Genomic DNA, 27,443 nt, shown 5'->3' with positions numbered 1-27,443 from the left:
CTGCTTGGTTGTTTGAACCTTTGCCATTTGAAATTTGACTGAATATGATTGCATTCGATCACACGATCAACATTGACCCTACAAACTTTGTCCGACGATGTACAAAAGCGTATTTGATGAGAAATTGACTAAATGTTTCATAGGGTTGCGATTTTAATCGGAGCGATAGGAAAGGAAATAAAACCTGCGATGTTGATAATCAAGAAGAGAATTCCATTTTATTAATATTTATGCAGAAACTTCAGCGTATAGCCTCAAGAAATGTCGCCGAAGTCAGAAGTCAAAAAATGCAAATTCTTTAGATTCGAGTCCAAAGTTTTTTTACTCATGTTGACAATGAAAATCAAAACAGCTTCTTACAGCAATCTCTGTTATATCATAACTACTAACTAAATGGGCAAATGCCTGTTTTACATAGCAATTTAGACATCTGAATTGTCTGCTATCGGTAAGCGGCAGCGTTATTTAAAAAAATTACAGAATGAAAGTGCTTCTTCAGCTGGACAACTGTGACACAAAAGTAAGAAAAAATACGAGTGGCGGCGACTGAGTATAAACAAAGTTTTTCACAAAAATGAAAATCGTTCAAAAGTTAACAAAGTATTATTAAACAGACAAAATGATACAGTTATTTTCCAACTGAAATGATAATTCCATTGTATGCACTGTACATGTGCAATAATCTATAAACAAGTTATATATATATACAATTGTTGGAAAAGCAAAAACAGAACAGAAGTGAACTAATAGCAAAAATTTGCTAGCAAGACTTGTATGCTGCCAAACCATCTCCTTTCATCACAGCGGATATATAATCCATACATACACTTGACTTAGATGAATTCGTACATTCGTACGTACGAACATAGATTTCGTACATTGCTTTCAAATAATTCGTTCTCTTTGACTAACTGATTGACTGGTTGGTTGCAAAAGTTACAAAAACAAAAAGCTCCACTACTTTACGAAAAAGCAAAAGAGAACAACGCGGACAGCAGTGAAAGTGAGGAAAACATTTTTCACAAAAGCAAATGATTAATTAATTAGAAGAGATTGGGCAAACAGTTTCAATAAAATAAAATAATGATGATAATAACATGCGCAGAAAACGACACTTTGAGCAAATTTAGCCTGCATCAAATGCGACAATTTACAGAAACAATGTCCAACATTTCGATGATAATCAGCAAACACATTTTCACAAACATGTTAAATACACTTGAACACATATGCATATATACGTGCGTGTGTGTGTATTTGTGTTTGTGCGTGTGCTAGTGGTAAGTGGGTGTGGTTGCGTATGCAGCATGTACGTGTTCGCTATTGTGTGTATGCGCATGTGCACGACTTTTAGCATTTATGCGTATGTTGTTCCATTTGTTCATAAATGGCCCAATAACGAATCTAATTCGGTTTCATGTCAGGAGGAAACGAGGACAAGTGATGATGCCTAAAACTCTCCTGAAGTGCTTTCGAGCCGGAATCTAGCACTGGATCTGACTTCAAAATCGGTCTCTCTTTTCCCATTTCTTCTTTTGCCTAAAACAACAGCAAAAACCACCCGTTAATTCAACATCATAATTGAATTGAAAAAAACAATTCAGCTAAAATCATCAATCATACAGCGGCAGCTTCCTTTTCTAGCATATCACGCGTTATAGGCAAATTGTCGTCATTAGAATCGCATGTTGCATTTTCTGTTGTGTAGACTGGTGCATCCTCGTCACCATGAGGCATCGTCGAAACAACTTCTTTGTACTTAAAGCAAAGCAATCAAATTTCCATTAAATATAACAGAGGACAAATAAATACATGGGGATTTGATAGAGCCAACTTTTCGACACTTTTCCAGAGTTCTTGCGTTTCTAACATTTTTTTCTTTTCACTACAACAACTTACACTGTTCATGTTGAGAATATAAATGTAAAAAATTGCTTGCAAAAACACTCACGCCTCTTTAACCTTTTTGTACGATTGGGTACACTCGTCAAATAGCCGTTGATTCATTTCCATAAGCAATTTCAAAGCATTATAGATTAAACCATGGATTGTCCCAAAAAAAACAACAAAAAAGTACAACATTAATTGACAGAAAATCGTTACGCTTTACAAAATGGAAAAGTATCGTGTTGGAAATTGATAAATTGTTACTTATTCCAGTGTGACTTTGAATTTTTGTACAGAGCAGGAAACATAATTGGCAAAATTTCTGAAATGTTATCACTGATCAAACTCATCACATATTCGTTATTCCAGTAGTAGAGAGCTCGTTCGGCCACCTAAGAAAATCCACATCCTCCAGCAGTTGAACATCAACAGAAAATATGCACAAAAGAAAGCCAACAAATGAAAAACCTGAAAATGACAACTGCTCACACAACGAGCCAACTGCCGAAACAACGGGACCATAACTTTTTTAAATTCGGCGGGTTCAATAACGTCCAAAATTTCTTCTAGTTCATTTAGAAACATCACCTTTGTTTTAAAATTAAAATTGGAAAATACACTGGTAGAAAAAATTCAACGAACCACTATTTACCTCTTTTGGACTGTGCACTTTGGGCCAGTATTTCAACAAGCCATGAATCACCTAAAAATGATCATTTCTGCTTTCAAAAACAAACAAACAAACAATACGAAATAAATGAAACAACTTACGGGTTCGGTCAAGCTTGGATCTTTCTCCAAAAATTGAACAATACAATACGCCAACTGCGGGTGATAAACGCTGAGCGACTTCACCTTGTGCAAAGGTAGCAATACTCGAAGTAAAAATATCTTGTGCTCTTCTTTCAGCGGAAGCGCAAAGCCGTTGATTATGCTACATTTGAAAAGTGAGTAATTAATGAAATATATTTATAATTATTAATCAACAAAAAATTTACCTGCCGAGAATTTCCAACAGTTCAGCTATGCCATTATAATGTTCCGTTTCATAGATGAAACCGTAAAATATGTTGTTAATCTGCTTGCGGATGTATGCTCGAAGGTACAAAAATTTCCCATATATTCGATGTAAAGTTGTTTTCAAGAAATCCCTTTCTCGAGGATCTTCGGTGTCGAACAATTCCAACAGCTGTGAAAATGGAAACAAAACCATTACAGTAATAATGAAATCCAATTATTTGACAAATAACAAAATTATAACTTTAATAATACATACTTGAAGTACAAATTTCTGATCAATGTATTTCTTCGCAATATTAGGCGCAAATTCAGGTGATTCCAAGAAACGAAGAAAAAACTCGTAAACAAGCTACAGTATATTATAAAATGCAGATTAAAAAAATTAAATGTATGTTTTTTCAGATCTTGTTAATTAACATAGAAAAGAGATAAAACAGACCTGCAAATGAGGCCAAGATGCTTCCAACGCTGGTTCATCTTCCTCAGGATCGAATTCAGCTCCCAAAGGATTAGTCGGTGGCGACAGTGCTCGAAAAGTATTCACCGCAAACATGTTCACCACTTCTGGATAAATACTTTCCGTAAATATTTCACGGTTTGCACTGACATAGTCGATCAATTCGTTCAAAGTTGACCGCTTCACTTCTTTGTACTTCAAATCAGACAACGGATCACTGGCAAAGTCGAAAACAACAGCGCACAAGCGAATTTTCTGAATGAACAAATTTTCCCTTTCCTCAGGAGAGGCATCTGAAAAATTTTAAAATATACAACTTATCAAATTTTTTTTTGAAATTTTCGAGCTGTCGTTATTGCTGTAGAACTAAAGTTGAAGGCATCAATCAATAACGACCCTCAACGATCTCAGCAAATATGCACCGCTTTCTATTCTCAATTTTAAGCTTACTGAAAGCAATTAACGCACACATAAACTACACACAATAATAAACATTGCGTTATTTTATTTCACGATACATTCTGCTAAAGACAATCTGAAACAAAACATACAGTACAACATAACACAACACAACACAACATATAATAATAGCAATGACTCTTAATCGTGGTAAACTTCATTTTTATATCGTTGTTCCATTTTGATTCATCTTAAATAATGAAAAAAAAATTCTCTAATCTTTTCAAGTAATTAATCTGGCTATGAATTACTACGGTCTATTTCTGCTTTGAAAAATAACAACAACCACACCACAACAAAATCAAATGCATTTCACAAATTAAAATTCAAAACACATATAACAAAACGTACAATAAATGTACAATTTAAAAATTTACATTAAAAAAGCACTGCATTCGTGCAACAGCATTAACATTAAAATTTCATAAAACTTCAATCTTCAGTAAAAGAAACACTCATACGAAAATTAAGCTAACCAACAAAAAAGCGAAATTAATTTAAGAATGTTACAAATGTTGCTATTAATATTGCAAATTCACTTATTTTGTGTGAATACAGTCAATAAAATAAGAAATTATATTAGAAACTACAATCAAAATTATTTACAGCCGAAACTAAACCAAATACAGTTGCCTGCTTTGGAACGTGATTTTTCAAAGCATACTGTAAATTCTGATTCACTAAAACTTCCCCTGCCAAAAACAGCATCTTACTAATAGCGCGCAGTGCAAAACTTCTGCAAACTTGGCGTAGCATTGAAAAAAAAACACCATTAAAAATGCGTTGCCAATTCAATAAGCCAAAATTCTGCTAAGCTGTCATTCAATATGTAAGCAGATTAACAATTGCTAATAAGAAGTGAGAAGTTTCAGACAAAGGAAAATCAAATCAAGAGAATTTGGGACAAAAAACAGACAAGGTCATACACCAGCGTGTGTGTTTCGAGAAAAACAAGAACCAGCAACAAAAAGCCAAGGTTGATTTTGTCGTTTAGGAGAAATTTCACATTTAAATTTCAAATCTGAAAATAGCAAAAGAAATCCTCAAAACAGTATTAACTAATCAAAAGATAAACTTTTCCACAATAACAAACTAGATGTTTAAAAAATATAGAAAAAAATAACGTTGATATATATATATATATATATTTTATAAGCCTGTGAAAATGGCCGTGAAGAAAATAAAAAACTTGCAGTACTACTTGCCGTCCTGTTTAAAGTAGCTAATCAATGAATGACAAGCAGTGATGAATATCATGCACTACTCTAGCAGCTGACTTCAGCGTCACTTCATCAATTGGACGTTTGAAATAATAACAAACACACATCACATAAATGCATGTCATGCAGATGGATAAAAATAGATGACCAGATCGCGCACTAGTCGGCAAAAAACAAAAAAAAAGAAAAGCGTCAACAAAGCTAACTGGCGCAATCAATTTTAAAAAATGTCCAATCCAAAAATGTCATGCTCAAAATACGATGACGAATAAAACATGAAAAACAGAAAAAAGCAGCAAACATTCTGACAATGCAACTTGCTTGTGGCATACATATATGTGTGAAGGGAAAAAACTGCTGCCAACTATATGGAAATAATAAAATTTATTGGGATTGAATTTAGGGACGAAATCGACTTTCGTTTTCTTAATTTAAGCATGAGCAGTTACCTGAAAGTAGGGGCAATTTCTGTATGTCTCGATTTTGGCTGACGTTGAAACGTGAAGAGCTTTGACGTCGCCCACCACGCCTAACCATTGACATGCCGGCAACGGCTGCATCAGGAGCGTTGGGCGTTGGCCCGTCGGACGTCGGAGCGGCCGAAGCCGACTCCGACGACGAACCGTTCAAAGCGCTCAGGATCGCCGCCTCAGAATCGGATACTGAATTCAAATCCACGTCTAAAAACAAACAAACAACAACATAATCCTTGTTTTGCAAAATGAGCGTTCGTTTCAGTTCGACCGCCGATGGGAATATACCAAAAGCGAGATTATCTTTGCCAGCATCATTCGACCCTTCGCAACTCTAAACAAGAACACCCAAATACAACCACAGACAACAACAACGACGACAACAACAAACCCACGCAACGACACTTACTCACCACTAACTAAGATAAGGAAAACTCCATGCTAGCATAATTTTTGTTTTTGAAAAATAAGCTCAACTGAATTCTGCTAACGCTGTTTTCAAATATGCATAAAAACAACAGAATCATGTGCGTAAAGCATGCTAAAAAAATATCAATCAGATGAGAAAATTATCTCAGAGTTGTACCCTGAAAACTAACTACTAAAACTGGACAGCTAAGAAAGAAACCAATAATAAAACAAATCAAAAAATCAATTAAATTATTTAGCATAACAAATATGTGAAACACAAATACGGCACTTTGTGTGACTGAGAAGAATTTCAAACAATTCTTGCTGTTCATCAGAAACACTGTACAAAGATAATCAGCTGCAAAAGGCAAAAGAAAACAACAATCAGACTCACGCAGGGAAAATATTAAAATTAGCTAACTCTGTTTAAAACTGTATCAACATATTAGCTTGTTCAGGTTTGCAAATTTTACCCATAATAGGTCATTTTTAATAAAGTTAAAAAGCAGAAAAAGAACAATAACGTCATTCGACAATTGCAAAACTGTTTTCTAGTGATGCTATATCAAAGCTGTTTGCATATACATAGGCAAGTTATAATTTCCGAAAACATACGCAATAACTACAACAATAGCATCGTAGTTTAAACATAAATGAAAAATACCTCGTCGTCTCTTTTAAAAATTCCAGGCATCTTAAGCATTGTAGCAGTAGAGAAAAGTAGAAGCGCTCGACCGTCGGTGAAAAGCAACGAGCACTTCGACAAAAAATTAATTTATAAAATTAAAAACGCTTCCAAAACAGATGATCAAATTAATGCATAACGTTCACAACTAGCAAACCACTGGAAGCAATTGTTTTTGGCTTGCAAAGGAGAGCAAAAATACAGTAAGCTGATCCTGATTTTCGACAACCCAAGGTACAATTTAAAATTGTCCGACAAAAGTGGTCAACCTGATTTCAAATTAGTACAAATATGCAATTTAACATTCTATTATGATTCAAAATTTTCAATATAATAATTTTTCACATAATTTTACATGCTTGGTTCAATTAAACTGGTTCAGTTTTTAACAAGAATAAAAATACCATGCTAAGTTTTGTTCTTTGTAGGTTGCATTTTTTTATTGTTATCTGATTTATAAACTTCGTTCATGACAAACGGCACATAACGCGCAAGAATTATTTATACTGATCGGTGCTAACTATAATCAAAGTTGGAATTCGTTAAACACGATATGCAAAGATGTTTTAAAAATGTTACTTTCATATTGCAAAACTTAACAAACAAAAAAGGCAAAAATTTTCCAAATCAGCTGAAAATTTAACATACTTGATTTTTGTTTTACTGTAACTATTTCTGACTAGAGCATTTTTGTTTCGTTATTTTGCATTTTTTGTTGACTGACAATGATGTTTTTGCCATTTTGCTTAGTGACGAATGCAGATTGTTTTGTGATTTTATTCTTCAAATGATTTGAATTTGTTTTGAAAACTTTTTTACCGAAATGAATTTTACCTAAACGCATACAATAAAAAAAGTTATCCAATGAATTATTAATTAAACATTTTATTTAAAGAAAAGCAATTTGCATGCAGATAGGAAATCAGTTAATCTTGAATTATTACGATTTCACGTTTGTTCAACTGAGCATGTCAATTATTTACTTAATAATTTCATGGCATTTTGTTTACGTTCATTGTGAACAAGCGTTGCAAACGAAGAAAGTCAAAATACAATGTAATGCTTGAAATTTTACATTGCTGTTTAACTTCATTTGATTGATTATTAACTGTTTTCATAGATGGAATTATATTGTTGTTATTAGCAAAGAGATTATTGAACTGAATGAAATCTTTTTCTTTTTTGTACCAAATGAAATAAATAAAAGCCTGAGCTAACAACAACAATGCAGACAATTTTCAAGGCGATGGTTTTTTTTGTAAAAAACGAATCTACTGCATACGATAAACCGAGAAAGCAAAAACACAAATAAATTTATAACACAGTGCAAACGGAGCAGTTTGGAAAGCAAGTGAGAAAAGGAATCTGTACAAGCACTGCATGAAATAGCCGAGAGGAATATTTTCACCGAGAATAGAGAGGGCTTTTATCTTTTTCGCTTTGTTACAGACCAACAACCGTCTACGAACCATTTTTATTTGCTGCTTCGTACATTTTTTGGCTTTCCGTCTCAATATCCGATTCAAATTCCAACATCGAATTGAAATATTGGTCTGGTTCGGCGACCATCTTTCCCATTACCGACCACTTCATCGTAATGAGGCGGTGATTCCAATTCTTCTTGCACTACCGGATCCGAATAGACGCCTGTGGTGAATCCTTTCGAATAGAGCCGACCAATCCGAGGACTTGATGACCTGGATGCCATTGTCCAACAGTGTCTGCTATTGTTATCGAACGGACGTTTCTGCCGAGTCCACGACGGTTGTGGCCTAAGTTCGTTGTAAAGTACATCCAACTGCGATCCAGCCGATTTTGTTATTGGCATCGATCCTACAATGGTGCACTTGGTCGTATTGGCCGGCCCACTGCTCCTCTTGTGCAACTGATTCAGTTTTTTCAACTTGCGCCACACTGTCCAACTGATCAACAGAAAAACGAACAAAAGTACAGTTGCAGCCGGCAGTACAACAGACAAAAAATTATGCACTGCTTCACTGTACACGTCTAAAGTAATTTTTTAAAGAAAAATTCTACTTTATTATGTACATTTCGTTACCTTGCTTATCTGTCACTGCCTGCTTGGAACCAAGAAATGGTGTTGTTTGCTGAGGTGCTCTTTTATAATTATGATTATTCTCCTTGTTGTTGATGTCGTTGTGTTCGTCAACTTCCATTTCACCGTCGGTGTGATTCATTGCCGTGAAAAGCAACGGCCGTTTGCCAATCAACAGCAACAGATGACTCTTCAATTCAAATGCTGGTGTGGCAGTTAGTGACACCTGTAAAAATATATAATTTTTAAATAATGAATGAATGAATGAATGAAACGAAAATGAAAAGTATGTATATATGAACAGAATAAAAAAACACAAAGCCACGTACCAAATCAACACTGACCACAGGAAACGATTGCGTGTTGTATACTTTGCATTGGGTGTGAAAACGTGCAAAGCCCAACTTGGATAATTGTAACCAAAACGTGCTGCACAGTTGTTCGACGTAGGTATTCTGCAAAAATATAGAACAAATTGTATCACCGTCAAGCGAATGGTAAAAAACTGAATTAATTTTTAATCACTTTGTCCAACGTGGAGATGTTGAGACGCAGGAATATTCTTGAGCAAAACTGTTGAGAAGTTTTCAGTCCACGATGGTCAAAATCGCATAATTTACGCCGGTCCTCAATCGACTGTTGGCGCTCAATCAGTTCAACTGGCCAGCACTGACCAAACGGCAATAAGCTACACGGTGCTTTCAAACAAGACGATGGAGACGGATAGATCGCTTTGCATAGCTGACCAGCAGGACAAGCCGAATGCTGGCCATTGCTATGAGTCACCGTTAAACAGTCGTTAGGATTGCACAATTCCTGCAAAAAAAGGGATAACAATATTTTATTTCTCTTCTTATTCAATTTATTCAGTTGCTAAATTTATTGCAAGAAATGAATAATTGAACTTGTCGTTGATGAAGTTTAATGACTGAATGAATTTAAAGTAAAATGAAACTTCCACTGCATATTTCTCCACTGAAAACAATGTAATAAAGTAAATTATTAACAAAGCAATAAATGGACGGATGGCTTTGACGAAGAAAATTTTCATTTGCTGAAAAGATCAATTGAAACATGAATACAAAGCACAAATATTAATTTGCGGATAAAACTAATTCCAACCCACTACACAAAGAAACCCTACACAGACAATTTCATTTTCAGCAATTGATTTAATTTGAATTAAAATTAATAAACTGAAAATTCGAAAATGAAAAAAATATTTTATTTCATATATATATATATATAAAGTAAACAAAAAGTTAATTCACCAGATACACACACACACACACACACACACACATATATATATATATATATATATATAATATTTATTCGTTTTAATTAATTAGCTTGTTAACATACCCGATTGCAATGCACTGTTCCATTAGAGCATTCGCAAATGGCGCAATCGTCAACTAGCCAACGTTGCTGTGCTTGATATACGATGCCGTTGTATTTACAAGAATTTGCTTCGTTCGATGAGTTTACTTTAGCTGAAATAAAACTGACAAATTAATATTAATTTTTTCTCGAAACACAAACGCACTTGTATTGCAGTATGTTCCAGTAAATCCAGAAGCGCATAAGCAGGTGAAATTGCCTTGCGTTCGACCAAGGCAAGTGGCGCCATTTTGACATGGATTTCGATGAAAGCACAAATCCAAATCTGAAGGTAAAATTAGAATAAATTTCATCCACAATAAAAAAAAACTTTGTAGAAGTTGTGAATGAAGGCTTTTACCAATGTCACAATGCACTCCACCCCATCGTTCGTGGCAGATGCATTCGTTCGGCTTGTTGCAATAGCCGTTCACGCAGCCTTGACGCACTTCACATTGGCCACACGTCGGACCGGTCCAACCTTGAGGGCAAAGATCGCACGTTCCTGGTCTACGACAAGTGCTGGTACATCCGGGCAAACAAATTGCTAAAAATGAAAAGAACAAAATTAACAATCTTTTATGCTTTTTTCCTAATTATATTTATTATTCATTTTTCTTAAAATAATATAATCGTTGTTGTTCATTTATGGGCTTACGCATTTGACATTTCGGTGGAAGCCATCCAGGCATGCAGATGCGTTCTCCTTCGGCACTGCAGTTGTAATATCCCTCTTTAGGACTGCATCGTTTCGCGCAGTCAGGTCCGTAATGGTGATCAGCGCAAACAACACGAATACGATACGTCAAACCAACAGAACCGTCGACGCCCACTTGACCGTAATCATCAACACGAGTCCATCCTTGGTCTGATGAAGCCACTAACAACATTGGCTTGACTGATTCAAAAATCAACTGCTGCCGATCTTAAAATAAACACACAAAGCATTAAATGATTTATTTATTCCTTTATTTTAAATAAAATAAAATAAATATCTTCCACTTACCAACAGTCGGCCCGCCGTGAATCAGCTTCACCACGATTGTCAACGACCCCTGAAAACAAACCAAATTGAAAAGTCAACCTTAAACAGCTTTTCTTATGGCTTCAACTAAACTGGGACCAGTTTGGACCAGTTAAGCTGTCGAGTAAACGATCAGATCGCGTCGATCAAATCACATCGCACTGCACAGCAAAAACCCGTGAGAACTTTCAAGTGGCCTAAAAGCTGCTCACCCTGAGGCACATGAATAATAGCGCGGCATGCGGTGTAGTATCAAGCAAAATGCGCAAACGGCACACATACGCTTCAGCTAATACAATGATTCAAATATACGATTCAAATAAACTAACACAGACAAACAAACAAATGAATTAATTAAAATACCTCCATGTGAGGAAATTTCGTTTTCACAACTTTTCTCAGCATGTACAATTAAAACAAAGCATGATAAAACAGAAAACTAGATGTCTGTCCCATGTAGCGACGACATCAATCGACAATCACCAATCAGATACAATAGCACATTCAACTTGTCAACACATACATAACGTCTCAATCAACATCCTGTTCTTCTGTTCTGCCTTTCTACTAATTGGTATTTTTTTTGTATTTAGATTTCTTGCTTAATTTCCATTCACTTTCACTTGCTGACTACTTTTCACAGATGCAAAAATTGTAAAGAACAAAATCATATATAAATACATATCTTAGAAATGATAAAAGATTTATCATTTTCACAGTCAACTTCTACAGGCTGCAAAATCTTGATGATGGCGTTTGGAAACAATGTTTAAATAATAATAAAAAACAAAAATAAAACAAAAAAACAGAATATCATTATTCCAGTGTGTTGTTCCCAGTTTGCAACGGATAAATGATAATAAAGCAAACACTGTTTTTCTTTCCTCACCTTTCCCCGTTTGTTAAAGCTATGATACATAGCGCTTTGCGAACTCTTTTCGCTCAACTTGCTTGTCTAACTAACCATTTTGCGCTGAATTGCTTTGCTGAAAGATTGTCATGTTGCAAGTGAAAATAAAATTCTTTTGCCGCCAGTCTAAAGCAGAAATCTTACCATGTATATACATGATATATGCATGCATGTATATCTTATCGATCGGTCGAGAGAGAAAGAGAAAAGAAGCAACACTGAGCAAACTACTGCCGCACGGACTGCAGGGAACAAAAGCTTTATAAATGGTTGAATAAATAAAAGTGCCGGCATTATGGTGATCCCAGTGATGAATGATAGCAAAAATTGAAAATGCTGACAAAATGAAAAATCAAATAATACAAAATGGTTTTCCATACAGGCAGTGGAAATAGAAAATGCAAGAAAAACTGATAAGTTAGCTCTTGAAGCCAAGTGAATTTTTCAAGTTGTCTAATGAAAACAAAGAACCCAGGCGTGATCGTCTGTTGACCAGCTTAATAATTTAATTTGGGTTCACTTCCTTCACTGATCAGACTGACCTTAGCGAACTGCGCGGCAAAATTCAGACTAGACGCTGTTGTACAGCTGCGACGCAACGTCAGACAGACAACGGTGGCAGATGATGCTTAAATTACGCCACTCAGTCGTAACAGTCGACCGCTTTGTCCAGCAGATGCACCAACAGCCCATAATGCAATGCGACCAAGTATTGTATAACTTTGTCAACATCTGCTCTGTTCAGCTAATAGCCATACAGCGAAAGGGTCGACCAGCTGCTGTCCGGCAAGCAGTCAACACGAAAACGCTGCCTAGACGTACAAGCTGTTCCACATGTGCTCGTCAACAGATAGTCATCTAAAGATTTGTTGAAAAGCGACCACTCGGTTCAGAGCGCTCTAAGCCGGGTCAACGTTGTACCTGTAAACAAATGATCTGATTGCGCGGCGCTGCATCATCAGCTGCACTGTCGCATTGCGTCTAACTTGCATCGATCAGCCATGTGAATTCAAAAAAAAGAAGAACACGAAACAATTACCCACCCACATATATATACATACATCTACAGACTACTGAAACTACATTTAAATATACAAAAGTACACGTCTATACAAAAACAACATGCAAATTTGAACAGAATTTGTGTTCAACTTACCGGCCATTTATAAGTAAAATCTTGACGATTAGAAATCAACGGTTTGAGAAGATCATCCGGATCGCCGAAACTGTTCAGTCCAAGTTCACCGTGCGATGACCACTGACCATAGTGACATTTTCCAACTTCAACCGTACTCAGACGTTCTTGGTCGTCGTACGTTCGATAACAAATCATCGCAATGGTATGACAAAGTCCTGGCACCGCTACCGACTCATTAATCATGTAACGATCTCGACAGTGTGCACCATTGCTCAGCTGACCTTTCGGATTATACACAGCATCCAAAGCCATTTCAATCCTACCTACCGCATACGTGCTACCCTGAATTGAGGGGAAAAATTTTTTTAATACTTTTCTTCGACATTTGTCACGTTGAAAAAAAGCAACTTACACTACAAGCAAGCAATAACAGTGCGATGAGAGAAATTTGACGTACAGACGACAACATCCTCACAGAACCAGGAACGGAATGCAAAATGCTAGCCCTCTTCTCGACAAGATCGATGCGTTTCGACGACAGCGAAAAGCGATTGGACAGCGGTCTCGAAGTGGACGCTGATTGGTCACCGCAAGGCCCGCCTTTGTAACAAAGAGCCGCGAGCTGTTGACTCGGTTTAGGATGTTTTCGTTTTCCAAAACAAAGCTCAGAAAAATAGATTGTTTCACAAGAATAAACTTTCAACAAAACAGAAGCCATTTCACAAAAGCTTACCATTGAACTACGTCTTTTAAAAATCCGTTGTTGCCATCTGATGTCAGCGAAAAAAAGAACAAAAGCAACTTACTGAAAAGAGGGATAAATTATATAACTGAAAAGATAAATAAATAAAACATCAACGGCTAGATGAACAAAACGACTGCTGTGTAGAACGGAAAATGTCTCAGAAATCAAAAGTAAAAAAAAGAATCACTTAAGCAAAAGATTAAAAAGATCCATTCGTCGGGGCGTTTCCAAAAAAGCTTCCATTCAAACAACTAAAGACGCCCGCTGTTGCTAAATTTATTTTTCTCTGAATGTGCGTATTTATGTATTTATTTTGTTTTCAGCGTGCTTTAATATCTGCTTTCTAGCATATGCAACATTGCAAATGAAAAGAACAATGTTATATATTATGCAACAACAAAAAAAAGAAAGAAAACAATGCATGTTCACAATAGCTTTGATGATGTGTTCAAAATGGAGAGAACTAACTTGCATTAGCAAAATGTGAATGAAAATGCCACCATTCATAACTGTGCAAGTTGAATAATTTCTTTTCAATCCAATCTTCCCCAACTATGGTTTATGATTATCATTTATCATACTTATCAGTTATATCACATTCGGAAAACTAATAAGAAAAACATTTGGCACACACGCTTCTAAATGTTCTGGAAAAAGAAGTTATTCAAAAAAAACACAAAAACTGAGCAAGAGAGTATGCAATTATTTAACATGAATGATAATGAAAAAAATTTTTTCCACCCTCAAAACATTTTCACAGATCGTTTGCAACTGCTAATGCAATTCAATTGCAAAAATTACCTACATTAATGAAAACTCATTTCTGTTGATTCTTTGAAACTAGTATGAATTTAAATATTGCTTCTAATCTTTTTAAAATGCAACCGTGCTTAACTTAACTGCTCAAGAGTGCTTCACTCGCATCGTACCAGGCACATCACAAGTAGCAGACGACACACTGGTACAAGTTAAGTATGCGCATGTTGCTTTTTGTTTTTGCTTTTTATTCCTAATTCAGTGAAATGAATGGCACTGTAATAATTTCAAACAAGTTAACACGCATGCATTATTTGTCCAATAATGAAACTCACCCAATTGCATTGTTATGATGAAGATATTTCAAAAGTTACTTACTTGGAAAAATTTTCCAGCTCTACCAATAGAACTGATTTAGTGCTCAATGTGATATGTGCAGCTGCTACAAAATTATAAATTTTCACAAAAGTAACTTCACACTTGATCCCTAAAATAGAATAAAATTTCAAGCAGCTTTCAGAAAAGCTGTCCTTAATTAGAGTCTAAAATTAAATAAATGAATGACAGGCTATTATTATTATTAACCAATCTGTTCATTAAAATGATTAATTCAATGTAGCCGGTTCGAAGCGAATAGAAGGTGCGGCACCATATATATAAATATAAGCTAAAAATATGCATATACATATATATTTAATACAAAAGTATCTGCTGAAGATAACCAGTATTTGATGGAAAAATATTTTCATAATTCACTGAAAATTATGAGATCAATTAGTTGCAGCAACTGTTTATAAATTTCTCTTTTTGTTTCTGCAGATAAAATTGATGAAAATATTTTTCATATAAATAAGCATATGTGAGTTCTGAAAATTTTCATCTTTCATTTGTATTTTTGAATTGTCTGTTTCAACTGTGATTTCTTTTCCAAAATTTGTATTCACCTTTGTGAATCTGCCAGCATCAATAGAATGAGATGAAAAACGAACCGTGGGAAGTTTGTGGAAAAATTTTTACAAAACTCTGCCAAAGTCCCACTTAGTGTGCACTGCAGGTACAAGTTTGCTTTTCTTGCCTGCAACTGGCCGGTCTTTGCTTAGACGTACAAAAGGGATGATTAATGAGCCGGTGAACGCTGGCACCGCGGGTGTGACCCATACTGAGGCGAACAACAAAAATATTTTTACATGCACCGACTGCTCTATGGCTTCCGGTTGATCGATGCAGCTTGTGTGTTGTTGGCTTTGTTGAAAAATGAGAAATGTGAACACAACTTTTCCACAAGTGGGCTAGTGAGTGAAAATGGAAAAAAGTCAGCAGCACCCTAGCATTCAGTCAGTCAGTCTGTTATGTTAGTCAGCCGGCTGCCTGGAATGGCCAATCTGTTCTGCTCTGTTCTGTATTTTGTCTTGGCCTTCACGCTTGGCGGCACTTTTCCTTCGCCAAGCCATCCAATCCAACCACCAATTGCTAGTTCGTGAGCAGCTTTGCGAAATAAAAATATGACACCAGCTTTTTGTCAGGGTCATCCAGCTTTTGACAACTCTTATCCAACAGATTTCATCTAATTATTACTTTCAAACAATAACCAACCTTCATTAAGGAAGAAGGTGAAGAAGAAGAAACTGCCATGCATTACTATCATAACTGATAAATAAGACAAGAGTTCAAAAATTATCACTCTTTTTCATATTTTTCTCTTTCTCTTTAATTTTTCTGAACTACTTTTAGTCAAATGAAAAATAATATTCAAATATGCTGAAAATGAAAAAATAAAAAGTCATTTCAAAAAGTTAATTCCATTTGTATTTGCTGTTTTGTGTCAAATTTTTCACTTTTTAAATTTAAATACTACTTAATGCGATTGAAACATAAACACTGTTCAGAAGATAATTTGAAAATTCACTGCTGCAATTGAAATAATGGAAATTTGTTCACTTTAAAAAGGTTGACCTGGGCAAAGGCAAGTATACATCTCTTGTTGGCAATGAAATCTCTACTAATATCATATATCTTATAAATCTGCAATTTCACAAGTGGAGGACGCGCATTTTGTTTGCAAAAGCATTAAATTGTACAGTAAGAGAATGTAAAACAGAACAGAACAAAAAAATAGAAGAGGAATAAGAAACGGCTTTTTCTGAAAATTTGACAAAATGAAAATGTCACCAATTAAACAATAGAGCAGAAAAATATCTATTCCAAAGTGTTGTGTGTCATTCCTTTTTTCAAAAAGCAATTCATTTCGATTCCTTGCATAAGAAATGAAATTAAAAAGTACAAGCAATTTCCTGCCATTTTTTTCAATTTCTTTTGCTTTTCCTCTTCAATGAGATCCTTGGCCTGAATTAATTTGTAAACCTCACCCCGGAAATATTTTCTTCAAATTTCAATAGCTCTCTTGTTAACCTTGGAAGAAAATGCATCTTAATTTTTAATTTTCTTTTTTGTCAAAATTTCTTTTCAAATTAAAAATGAAATAAAAACAGCCCGCTAGTCTTAATTAATAACAACGCATTCCACTTACAGTAGAATAACAATGGAAAATTGTTAAACATGCTGAATATTCTCATTCACAAATTTATAAAAATGCTATTAAAAAATGCCTTTTGAAATTTTTCCAAACTAAGAAGAAATACAATCGAATTAATTAATTAGTCTGACAATCATTTTGCTAGCACAACAATGCTTGTTTGTTCCTGCAAAAGCGCCAGATGTAGGTGTGATTTTTGAAAACAGTAACAAGTGGGAAAAAAATTTTTTTCATTCATCATGATGGTTAAAGTGAAACAAAGCACCAGTTGGTCACTACGGGAGGGAAGAGGGCTGGTTGAATTGGTATCCAGTCGACGGGAGGCATTCAATGCTTTGCCTAGCTGTGTGTTCTATTTGCTACTTTTTCATCATTAGCTTGGATCGGTGACCTGAAGTGTCAGAGTTCGGCAGGAAAAAATCGACAACTTCTAAACATCTGTACTTCCACCAAGGAGATTTCTGATCTTCGACCAAGTGTACTTTTGCATTATGATAATTTTATTATACCTTTTCTCTCATTGTTTGCTGCATATAAGAATGGCCGCTCAAGTGGGCGTTGCTAATGAAACGGTAAAGATGTTGATTAATTATTAAACTGAGCGTCGGATTACTGATCACCGTTGTGCCGGACGGTGAAAATTAATTGACCACTGGTCAGTCAAGTGACCGACCCGATCGAATTGCACGACAGTGCAGCCATTGTCCAAGACGAACCGAGTGTACATCAGCGGTTCGTTTCGAGGACGACGGCATTCGAGCTTAAAAACCAACAGATGCGTGCCCCGAAGGACGACCAATTTGAATGTTGCCCGTTCACTGTTCGATGAGCAAGAAGCCGATCAGCATCTGCGTTCACTACAGATGGTCAGTTTTCATAACAGCAAGCAGAATTAGAAGAAAAAGAGGAAGAATAAGAAGAAACAGAATTGAAATAATAATAGTAAAAATTAGAATAATAATTATAATAAAGCGCCCCGCTTGGTTTCCAATTTTCCCCTTCATAAGCCACGGTCAAAGGATCAAAACGAAAACCCGACTAACAAATTTCCGGTTATCATCATATACATTCATTCAATACCCAAATTAAAAGTGAATAACAGAAGCATGCCGCTCTTTAAACTATCGGCTTGACTGCGCACAAGGGTGGAATCCTTGAAAAAATTTTGACTATTTCAAAGGCTCAGTAGGGTGGTTAGTTAAAGTAAAGCAAAACTGAGAACAAATAATAATGATAATAACAATCTAATAATAATAATATAAATAAAATAATTAAGCTTACCTTTAGTCAGCACCTCCAAAAATGATTTTGAACTGTTTATAAAGCAGAAAGAAAAGCTCAGACAAGTAGAAAACTGTAAAAACGATCAGCAGAAGAAGTGACTTTCACTTCACATACAAGCTGTATGAGTTTTCTTATTTGTCGTTGATCTGACTGATTTCCGTGATAATTCACCTCAAATTTAACAGTGCCTTCTTCTTAATCTATAGAAAATAAACCAATAACACAATTCAGTAAAACCATATTCGATTATTTGAAGTATGCTTTCAAATGAACACTTACACAATACAAAGAATATAAATATATACTTTATTTCTTCACCAGTTATTTCTTTAATTTGTAAAACTACTTTTATCATTATTTTCAGGATACCTATACCTATAAATAAAAATCTTTAAAACTTTGGCAATTTGAAAGTGCGACAAAGTTTCATTACATTAAATTTTTCGGCAAATTGCAAAAACAAACAAAAGTGAATAAAAAATTAAAATATTTAAATTGTTAGTAAAATTTTACATTTAGTTCTTAAACAATTCCACAACTACAGAATGTTCTTCGAGCAAATTGAAAATTTCAAATAACATCACAAACATACAACGTACCTTCTTTTCATTTTACTGTCTTTCATCTGAAGAAAACAATTCAAATTTTAATACTTATCACTGAATGAATAATTAATACAATTCAATTCAGTTGGTTGTTACACCAAATTTTAAAGCTATACTAAAAATGTGAATATATAAATGAATTTTCTTCCCCCCCCCCCCACGCACACACACAAAAAAACCGCTATCAGTTAATGCAATCGAAAATGGCAATATTTCCAATTAATGGAATTAGCCATTCATTGAATTGAATAACTACTTCAGACAACTGATAGTAATAACTGGTGAAATAAACAGCGTCAATTTTGATTCAATTATAAAAATTTATAAAGGAGATTCATGCGTAATAAAAATAATACTGATAAAAAATTTGCACATTCCAAGCAAACCATAATAATACAAACTAAGCCTACCTTTTATTTAAACAAAATAAAAAGCCAAATCACCGATCGATCGATTATTGACCGTTGAAACATATTTTAAAATAGTGGCGAAGTTAGATGCTGGCTTTGAAGAATTTGCTATGATCTGATTTCACATTACTACTCTTTGCCTGATTCTTAATGTAAAAATTTCCATGTTGTTCCTCCATTTGTCGCTAAAAATATTACTTATCATTATTTTCATTTATCTATTTGTTTATAATAAAAAATAAGTATATTGTTATTTTATAAAAAAGTTTTCCATCAAATAAGAAATAGCATTCCTTTTTTACCAATTACAAGGCACTGACTATTTCACAAGAACGATAACAAAGCGATAAGTTCATCGGTCAAGTAGTAATTTTTCTGCTTTTCTTTTTCACTTACACAGTCTCCAATTAAGAACAAAATCTAAACAAATAAAAAACAAATAAATAATTAATGAATTACACGTACTTCGAATATGTTAATTAATTGAAGATATAATGATATCAATAATAGTATTGAAGGTTTAATGCAAATGAATAGTGGAGTGCAATTCCAAAAACTACATTGCTGATATAGTGAAGAAAACAAAGCGACATTTTTCATATGAGCAAAATGGAAACAAACAGTTGCTTACAAAAGTAAAAAATGATGCGGATAAAATTGGAAGAAATATTCTTTTTCTTAAAAAAAGATCAACAATGGACCAAAAACCGAACAAGCACAAGGAAGTGAATTGCTGTTGTACTGCATATTCGGTTCCATCTGGAATGGGATAAGAAAGCAGGAAGAGCATGCCACATTATTTATCATAATGAATAACAACAAACAGAAAAAATATCACAACTGAAGAAACAAAAAGATAGTATATATGTATAGTAGATAGGGAGGGCTTCAGCTGTTTCTATTTTTTTTTGTTTGCTTGTCTCTTTTTCAAACCTCATGAAAAAATTTGAGAAAGATCAGAGACAGAAATAAATAATCGAAAGAATAGAGAATTACTAATAACAAAATGAATCATGACCATCAGTGTAAGATCAGATAGGAAAAAAAGCAGAATAAATAGAATAAATATTGCTTTGTAAAAATGGCTAATTTTGCTGAAAGCAACGTATAAAAAAGATAGTAAAAATTTCTAAAAGAAAAGGAAACAAATGTTCGTGTGATGCGGCATATTACTTAACAGAGAGCAGTTTTGGCATCGTGAAACGTGCAAGAAGCAAAAATAAAAAAAGAAATATTACTACTGATAATGACGATGATGTTGATGGTGCTGTTGAGAACAATAGCTGATAAACAAAATATGAATAATAAACTATGATCTGATCCAATATACAGCATTTTTTATATTCCTATTTTCTTCATTTCTCAACAACAACAACAATATTATTATTATTCTTATTAAAGCATGCTCTGTCGACGACTTTTCATCAAATTGTACGGATAATCGTGCGATGTACACGTCCGACGACCCGGATCACGAGACAAATGCACGCCAGGTACTGTGAAAATTGATTCCGCTAAAATTTGTTAAATATGTTAAAATAACAATTAATTAAAATTTAACTGTTAAACTGTTAGTGTGGATGTTTTACTATCTGTCAATTGCATCACATCCTGTGGTAGAGTAGAGAAAAATGAATGCGACATGGCGTCTTTAGCACCAATTCGATCTCGACCTTCAAACTGAAGCAGCTGAGCAAGCAGATCAAGACCGTCGACATCCAGTCGAGGAGCATGGTTGATGAATGGTTCAGGTCTGTATAGAGGAAATTGAAATTGTGATTGTTCAATTCTCTCTACCAAATCTGCATGATACGGACGCCTCGGAGTGCCCAGGGCGCGAAAAATCAAATGCAGCTGTTCATCCACTGTGCATCCTCGGAAAAATGGACGACCAGTAACCATCTCATACAATATGCAGCCCACACCCCTGAACGATGTTAGTGAACAATATGGAAACTTCGACTGCCAATTTTAACATCGATCACAACAGCACAAGTCATACACATACACACAGATACAACCTACATACCACATGTCAATATGCGTGGAATAGTCTGTAGCGCCAAGAAGAACGTCCGGAGGTCGATACCACAACGTTACAACTTCATTTGAGTAAGTTTTTGTCGGTACAGATTTCGCACGAGCTAAACCTGTAAAATAAAATGAAAAACAAGCATTAAAATATAACAAGATATGGTATGCTATATGCAAATGAATCGTGCAAAAAAGCCAGCCATTCTGCTTTTTTTCAGACTTACCAAAGTCGGCAAGTTTCAACTCTCCTCTGTGATTGATCAACAAATTCTGCGGCTTCAAGTCTCGGTGCAACACCCGTCTAGCATGGCAGTAGGCGAGCCCGCGCAAAATTTGAAAAGTGAAAATCTTTAAAAAGAAAAAGAAACATTGTCACTTCAACAAATTCAATTCATCATTTCAGTCAGCCAGCTAGTAGGCTCACCTTGACGTTGTTCATGCTCAAAATGTTGCCACAAGAATCCATGTACTGTTTCAAATCGGAATCCTTGAAAATTCATTAAATTATTAACTTCAAATTTGACGTAAAATAAAACAATTCAACAAACGTTCAGGCTTAATTATAATAATAGATATTGGAAAATTTTAATTTAGCTTCTTCGTTATGGGCAATTAAAATATGTTCTACATTACCTTTGCATAAATTTCACTGAGAAAATGCTTTTAGCTAATAAAGTCTGCTTTACTGTTGTAGATGTTTCTATAAGCTGTGCATGAAACTAAAACCTGCGCATCATTAATAAAAATCTACAGTGCAGTGTAGCAACATTTCAATCGAGCATCACTCATTCAACAAGATGATTACTAACGTTGGTTGAAGAATAAGAAAAAAACTTTATAAATAATAAATTTGAAATATTTCTTTTACATTCATTAAAAGTGAATTAACAGTGATGGTTGTGAATGAAGAATTTTGATCAAATTGACTTTTTAAAAATAAGTTTAGTTGTAATTTTTTTACAAAAGGAAATCCAAACATGCATATGTTGCTGTTGTTGTGGTAGATATAGAAGAACATACATTATTAAAAGATATGCTTACCAAATATTCAAAAACAAGTGTCAACGTCTTGTCCGTGTAAATGATGTCGTGCAAGGTGACCACGTTGGCATGGCGTAGATCCCTCAACAAGGAAACTTCGCGTATTGCTGTACACGGCGCACCTTCCTCTTGTTCCAATCGTATTTCCTTCAACGCTACCAGAGCATCGTTCAGCCTAGACCTGCCTTTGTAAACGGTTGCGTACGTTCCTTCGCCGAGCTTTTCCAACTTCTGATAGGATTCCAATTTTCCAAATCCAATTTCAGACTGAAAAAAAACCAAATATAAAAATTTGATGAACAACAACACAACACAACACAACAAAATGGAAAATACCAATGAAGCTCGACGATTTTTTCGAGTCAACGGACGGTTCAGTATGGGTGTGGTATTCAATTTCTCGACGACACTGATCGGCAAACGAAGATCGGCCGGCAGTGATAAGCGTTTTTGAATATCCCGCTAAAAGATGATGAAAGTAAATTTTTTTTGTTTGCTATGTAATTGTAATTGGTAAAATATTCAACAATAATCAATAATATATAACATGGCATCGCATTAACAAAGGAAGCAAGCAAAAATGGAAACAAAAAAATTTCATGTGAAAATAACCACCCCACTAACAGTTAAGAATAATAGAAGGTTCGAATACTTCATTTCCAACTTACAATTTCGAACAATATAACTTTACAAAATTATGCAAAAAAAGAGAATGTTTTAAAAGCATCTGGTAGGAAAAAAATGTTTTAAACGAGAAAAAAAATGCGTTATTACAAATTATTGATTTGCAGGTTTTAATTTGTTTTTTCCCCTTGGGAAAATCTGAACATTAAATCTCAACAAAGAACATAATGATTTGGGAATTCAAACAATTTATGACAATCTGAAAAAAAAGATCTCACCACTCTGTTCAATTATCTTTTTTTTCACCGTAGAAACGGAAGTAAACTTCACAAAGAAAAAGCAAATCCCAAGTTCTCGATCATAATTAAAACTGCTAATTCACTCCCCTAATATACTCTGATAAAAAAAGTGCAAAATAAAATGCTAACAAATAATTACAAATTACAGCACATCATAATTTAATGATTGTTCTCCAACAAAATTATTCCATTACATTCCACATTTATATTTTACTATAAATTTACATGACTGCATTTTTGCACATTTGTGAAATTTCTAAATCAGCACACCAGTGAAACGACATGCTAAGTTTTAGCCCAAGTAAATAATAAATAATGAAAAAGAAAACGATCAAAATTGACATCGCAATCACAAAATCAAATTCTGCTGCCACTTGTACTCATGTGCAGCTGCTCTCACCAATAAATATTCCAATAAAAAAAATACTGGTGCAAAAATGATAATTTAACTCTGATCAATTTAGAAAATATATATATTATTTTTATTTACTCTGCTTAAAAAACTGAAGCTGTAAATAAAACTAAAATGGACTCCCCCGCCTGAGTAATTTATATTCAAGGAATGCACACGCAATTTTTGCTGATCATCGATTTCTGCCCTCTTCTGCTCAGCAAAAGTCATCATTAGCATAGCTCATTGTAAACACTACTTCACCTCGAGCACTTCCTTTAATTATTATCATTTCACGATTATTGGATCAATGTTGCCCTCCTGTACACAAATTCCAGAATTTACTGAATTCATCGCACAGCTGATGCAATTCGAAAATATGAAATAGTAGTAGAAAAAGCCCTATACGCTTACATCCTGTTGGTACATATATCGCTGGTAGACGTCATCAGATCGATAGAAAATCAAACTTATAATAAATGAAATAATAAAAAAGAAAAATGTACAAAAAGAAAATTAACAGCAGTGAACACACACTATATATATGAAAAGCAATTCAATAAACGTCACTATTACGTCCTAGGCCAAATGAAAAATATATTATACAAGAAGTTGTCACATGAGAAATGGATATCGCCGCGGATCCATTTAAAATGCTTAAAACCACCAATCCCTCCCCCTATTTTAATTTCCTTGTGCAAGAGGAGGAACTGAAAGTTTCTCGATGCAAGCGATCAGAAAAACTAATAAGAAATTAGAATTTAAAAAATAGTTAAAGTTAAGTGCATTCACTATATTGCAAAAAAGAAAGAAAAAGTCAAAATCATTTGCTGCAAAAAGCGCGTCAACTATTTTTAAATGCTCGCTATTTATTTATTTATTGGGGATGCTTCATCGTAAATCAACTTTCCAATAAATATCAATTTTTTCTTTCGAAATGCGTTGTTGCAATTCGATAAAGTTAGTTTTGAAAACGCGAAAATAATTTTTACCGCGTTCCAAGTACTACGAAATCACTCGAAATCTCTGCCTTGTGCTCAAAATGAATTTTCTGCCAAAACTTCAATAAACAACCGCCCAAGTGTTAGAGAAATGCAAGCTAAACAACAAGTTGATCACTAACAACATCAACAGCAACAACGTTGAGCATAATTATCATTATCATAATAATAATTTTCGCATTTTCGTAAAATGCTTCTATTTCACACAAGCAGCAATCTATCTTCAACAAATGATGTTTTCCCAAATGACAATTACAATAATACTCTCATGCACACTAGCTCATTGGAAGACTACACTTCGAGGGAAAAAAAATGATAATGTTAAGTTAACAGCAATATATTTTCAACAATGTAATTTAAATAAAATATGACTCACAGAAAAACTTGCATTAATTTCTTAGCAGAAGAAACAAAAACAAAAAATGCTAATCAGAACTAAAACAGCAGAGGAAGCTTACCTCTGTCCACCGGCGGCCGGTTTTCTTTTGACGCATCTTTACCATAACACCATTTTGAGCCGGTGATACATCGTTGCTTTCAACTGAGGGAGATGTTTCTTGACTTCGACCGTCTGAACCAATTGCACAGTCCTCATGAACAACAGCTTAAAATAAAATTGAAATTGAACAACAAATTAAATAAAAAAAAGCAATAATCTCAAATTATACGCATCACAACAACAACAAACGCAGCAGCAGCAGAGCAATATCAAAAACAACAACATGTGCAGAAAATGCAAAAACAAATCAAACAACAAATAATAATGAAAAAAGTAAACAAACTATTGCTATATATATATGTATATATTGATTTTTAAATAAAAGCTGCTCACAGAGGCTTATAGAGGTAGTCATTTTGCTAATTCCAGGTCCATGACGACGAGAAAAACGAGTCAACCAATCGCTGAAGCAAGATACCACCACGTTTGGTGACCGTCGACCGTTTGCATCCAAAAATTGATGTAATGAAATAGACTTGGGTAATGGCTGCTGTTCACCGGCTGAATTCATGGAAATTCGACACAGCATCAGTCAGAGGTTAACCAAAATAATGACGAATAATTACAAGTTGAAAACAAATAATAATAAATATTTTTTTATTATTTGTCCCTTTGAGTTGTCTGTTTGCAGATCAGAAAGCAAAAACGGACCAATGCACTGCTTTTCTAGCCTGCTGCTGTTCAAAGCGATGATCTCAGCCGATCCGACTTGCAAATGGTGACAGATGACACGCGACAACTGTCATGACGAATCGCGCGGCCAGCAGCAACGTATAATTACGTTTGGAAAGCTAGGAGAATAGCAGCTAATATGGGCGGCCGATATGTTGGCGGCGACCAACAACAGCTTACAAGCAAGCTGGCTCCTCCAGCAGTGCATGCATCGATTCTTTCATCACCATTTTCGACCAACACCTCCTCCTCTACCACATGCACGCTTATATAAATTACACTCACCCACCAACCAGTGCGGCCAACTAAGTAGCTGCCTAATAAAACTCAACATTTTGACAACACAGAATTTTTAACTAAAAGAAGAAGAAGAAAGCTAAATGTTCTCTAAAAAATATGAATCACTTTGCCATCTGTCAAAAACTTGTAGATATCCACAACACACACACACACACACACACACAAAAATGTATATATGCCATTTATTTATGGCAACATGCCATTATTGTCTCAGCTTGTGCTCGTCACGGACAGCTGGGACCACCCAATGCCATTTCTGCCTTGCTTTCATGAAAATGCGTCCATTATCCGCTGCTGAGAGTAGCATTCAATAATTTACGTGTAAAACAATAATTTTTGAATCGATCTCAGCAAAACTTCCCCCTATCTATCTGCAAAAAGTTGCAAAAGAAAAACAATCTCTCAAAATACTGCCTATACACACATGTATAATTATTTATCTTTCCAGTTAGCAATCAGCTGTTTTCTAAAACGCAAATTTATACAACATTCATCGCAGAGTTACCATTCTCCCTATTATATTCACTTTTTATAAAACTTTATCTAACAAATAAATGTACCAATAAATCAGTAATTAATTTCCATGTCTGCGCAAAACAGCTGCCTATCAAGAACAGATGCTAATATGAACGCGGAAAATTAACGCCGGCTATCCAACAGTCAGGTAAATGGCAAATCAACAATTACGCTCGCTGAACACAAAGTTTCCGTATAAATCTGAAATTGTTTTTTTCATTGAAAAATTTCTGCAATACTAATTGCATTGTAATGAATAAAATCAATGATGCAAAATTTTAATTTTCTTGCCTGGTACGGAATATTTGAGATAGAAAAGGTATATTTTATGCATATTGCAAAATGTTTTCATCATGCTAACATTCTTTAATTTTATTATTTCTTTATCTAATTCAATTCTATTCTTATTTTCTGAGTAAATGAGATGACAGTGATAAAAACATGCCAATGAAACCAAAATCCGTACAGATCTGAAGTTCTGAAATAAGCAAGATAGTAAAAATTTAAATTAGTCGGGCCCAAATCTCTCAGAACCAAAACAGCCATTGCCAAAATTATGCACGTAATAATATAAGCGTGCTGCATTTTCTATCAATAAAGCGAATGTGCA

General features: G+C 34.6%; 6 protein-coding genes across 6 annotated transcripts; 1 reads left to right on the top strand and 5 right to left on the bottom strand.

Annotated features, from left to right (window-relative positions):
* Nucleotides 1-2,147: 2,147 nt before the first annotated feature.
* Nucleotides 2,148-3,836, bottom strand: Tsp_03734 (serine/threonine- protein phosphatase regulatory subunit gamma). The gene is made up of 8 exons (XM_003374490.1): nucleotides 3,758-3,836; nucleotides 3,347-3,657; nucleotides 3,164-3,256; nucleotides 2,886-3,076; nucleotides 2,659-2,821; nucleotides 2,540-2,590; nucleotides 2,356-2,475; nucleotides 2,148-2,279 (listed from the first exon to the last, which is right to left on the bottom strand). Exons 1-8 carry the CDS (start codon nucleotides 3,834-3,836, stop codon nucleotides 2,148-2,150), a joined length of 1,140 nt encoding a protein of 379 aa, XP_003374538.1.
* A 907-nt stretch (nucleotides 3,837-4,743) lies between these two features.
* Tsp_03733 (serine/threonine- protein phosphatase regulatory subunit delta) lies at nucleotides 4,744-7,197 on the bottom strand. The gene is made up of 6 exons (XM_003374489.1): nucleotides 7,192-7,197; nucleotides 7,091-7,132; nucleotides 6,753-6,881; nucleotides 6,592-6,684; nucleotides 5,493-5,850; nucleotides 4,744-4,844 (listed from the first exon to the last, which is right to left on the bottom strand). The coding sequence occupies exons 1-6, from the start codon at nucleotides 7,195-7,197 to the stop codon at nucleotides 4,744-4,746; spliced, it is 729 nt and encodes a 242-aa protein (XP_003374537.1).
* A 937-nt stretch (nucleotides 7,198-8,134) lies between these two features.
* On the bottom strand, nucleotides 8,135-13,841 carry Tsp_03732 (conserved hypothetical protein). The gene is made up of 11 exons (XM_003374488.1): nucleotides 13,536-13,841; nucleotides 13,142-13,465; nucleotides 12,130-12,321; nucleotides 11,058-11,106; nucleotides 10,710-10,976; nucleotides 10,218-10,598; nucleotides 10,034-10,164; nucleotides 9,194-9,484; nucleotides 8,998-9,123; nucleotides 8,672-8,894; nucleotides 8,135-8,619 (listed from the first exon to the last, which is right to left on the bottom strand). The coding sequence occupies exons 1-11, from the start codon at nucleotides 13,839-13,841 to the stop codon at nucleotides 8,135-8,137; spliced, it is 2,775 nt and encodes a 924-aa protein (XP_003374536.1).
* A 6,696-nt stretch (nucleotides 13,842-20,537) lies between these two features.
* Tsp_03731 (putative DNA-directed RNA polymerase delta chain) lies at nucleotides 20,538-21,195 on the top strand. Its single transcript, XM_003374487.1, is given in 4 exon segments — nucleotides 20,538-20,561; nucleotides 20,573-20,720; nucleotides 20,858-20,949; nucleotides 21,112-21,195. 4 exon segments carry the CDS (start codon nucleotides 20,538-20,540, stop codon nucleotides 21,193-21,195), a joined length of 348 nt encoding a protein of 115 aa, XP_003374535.1.
* A 232-nt stretch (nucleotides 21,196-21,427) lies between these two features.
* Nucleotides 21,428-23,090, bottom strand: Tsp_03730 (serine/threonine-protein kinase PCTAIRE-2). The gene is made up of 6 exons (XM_003374486.1): nucleotides 23,079-23,090; nucleotides 22,868-22,993; nucleotides 22,532-22,798; nucleotides 21,915-21,977; nucleotides 21,715-21,838; nucleotides 21,428-21,606 (listed from the first exon to the last, which is right to left on the bottom strand). Exons 1-6 carry the CDS (start codon nucleotides 23,088-23,090, stop codon nucleotides 21,428-21,430), a joined length of 771 nt encoding a protein of 256 aa, XP_003374534.1.
* Nucleotides 23,091-24,944: 1,854 nt separating this feature from the next.
* Tsp_03729 (hypothetical protein) lies at nucleotides 24,945-25,874 on the bottom strand. Its single transcript, XM_003374485.1, has 3 exons — nucleotides 25,736-25,874; nucleotides 25,305-25,450; nucleotides 24,945-25,067 (listed from the first exon to the last, which is right to left on the bottom strand). Exons 1-3 carry the CDS (start codon nucleotides 25,872-25,874, stop codon nucleotides 24,945-24,947), a joined length of 408 nt encoding a protein of 135 aa, XP_003374533.1.
* Between the last annotated feature and the right edge of the window lie 1,569 nt (nucleotides 25,875-27,443).

This window comes from Trichinella spiralis, assembly GCF_000181795.1.
Source record: "Trichinella spiralis strain ISS 195 chromosome Unknown Scfld5, whole genome shotgun sequence".
Lineage (NCBI taxonomy): Eukaryota > Metazoa > Nematoda > Enoplea > Trichinellida > Trichinellidae > Trichinella > Trichinella spiralis.
Note: the sequence above shows the minus strand (reverse complement) of the source record. Positions and strands in the feature narration are given on the sequence as shown.

Excerpts from the sequence above, each read along its gene's own strand:
- Tsp_03729 (XM_003374485.1), bottom strand. The coding sequence starts at position 25,874 with ATGCTGTGTCGAATTTCCATGAATTCAGCCGGTGAACAGCAGCCATTA. Across the intron at positions 25,451-25,735 it reads CTTCAGCGATTGGTTGACTC|CTGTTGTTCATGAGGACTGT; the intron begins GTTTTTCTCGTC and ends TTTTATTTTAAG. Across the intron at positions 25,068-25,304 it reads CCGGCCGCCGGTGGACAGAG|ATAGATTGCTGCTTGTGTGA; the intron begins GTAAGCTTCCTC and ends CATTTGTTGAAG.
- Tsp_03733 (XM_003374489.1), bottom strand. Across the intron at positions 6,685-6,752 it reads GTGGTTTGCTAGTTGTGAAC|TGCTCGTTGCTTTTCACCGA; the intron begins GTTATGCATTAA and ends TTTTTGTCGAAG. Across the intron at positions 5,851-6,591 it reads TTTTTAAAAGAGACGACGAG|AGTTGCGAAGGGTCGAATGA; the intron begins GTATTTTTCATT and ends GTTCTTGTTTAG.
- Tsp_03731 (XM_003374487.1), top strand. The coding sequence starts at position 20,538 with ATGGCTAATTTTGCTGAAAGCAAC. Across the intron at positions 20,721-20,857 it reads TAATGACGATGATGTTGATG|CATGCTCTGTCGACGACTTT; the intron begins GTGCTGTTGAGA and ends TTCTTATTAAAG. Across the intron at positions 20,950-21,111 it reads ACGAGACAAATGCACGCCAG|CACCAATTCGATCTCGACCT; the intron begins GTACTGTGAAAA and ends TGGCGTCTTTAG.
- Tsp_03734 (XM_003374490.1), bottom strand. The coding sequence starts at position 3,836 with ATGTGTGCGTTAATTGCTTTCAGTAAGCTTAAAATTGAGAATAGAAAG. Across the intron at positions 2,591-2,658 it reads ATCCAAGCTTGACCGAACCC|GTGATTCATGGCTTGTTGAA; the intron begins GTAAGTTGTTTC and ends GATCATTTTTAG. Across the intron at positions 2,476-2,539 it reads AAGTGCACAGTCCAAAAGAG|GTGATGTTTCTAAATGAACT; the intron begins GTAAATAGTGGT and ends TTTAAAACAAAG.
- Tsp_03732 (XM_003374488.1), bottom strand. The coding sequence starts at position 13,841 with ATGGCTTCTGTTTTGTTGAAAGTTTATTCTTGTGAAACAATCTATTTT. Across the intron at positions 10,599-10,709 it reads TCCACCGAAATGTCAAATGC|CAATTTGTTTGCCCGGATGT; the intron begins GTAAGCCCATAA and ends TTTCATTTTTAG. Across the intron at positions 8,895-8,997 it reads CTGTGGTCAGTGTTGATTTG|GTGTCACTAACTGCCACACC; the intron begins GTACGTGGCTTT and ends ATATTTTTACAG.
- Tsp_03730 (XM_003374486.1), bottom strand. Across the intron at positions 21,978-22,531 it reads CACTTGTTTTTGAATATTTG|GATTCCGATTTGAAACAGTA; the intron begins GTAAGCATATCT and ends TGAATTTTCAAG. Across the intron at positions 21,839-21,914 it reads TGAGCATGAACAACGTCAAG|ATTTTCACTTTTCAAATTTT; the intron begins GTGAGCCTACTA and ends TTCTTTTTAAAG.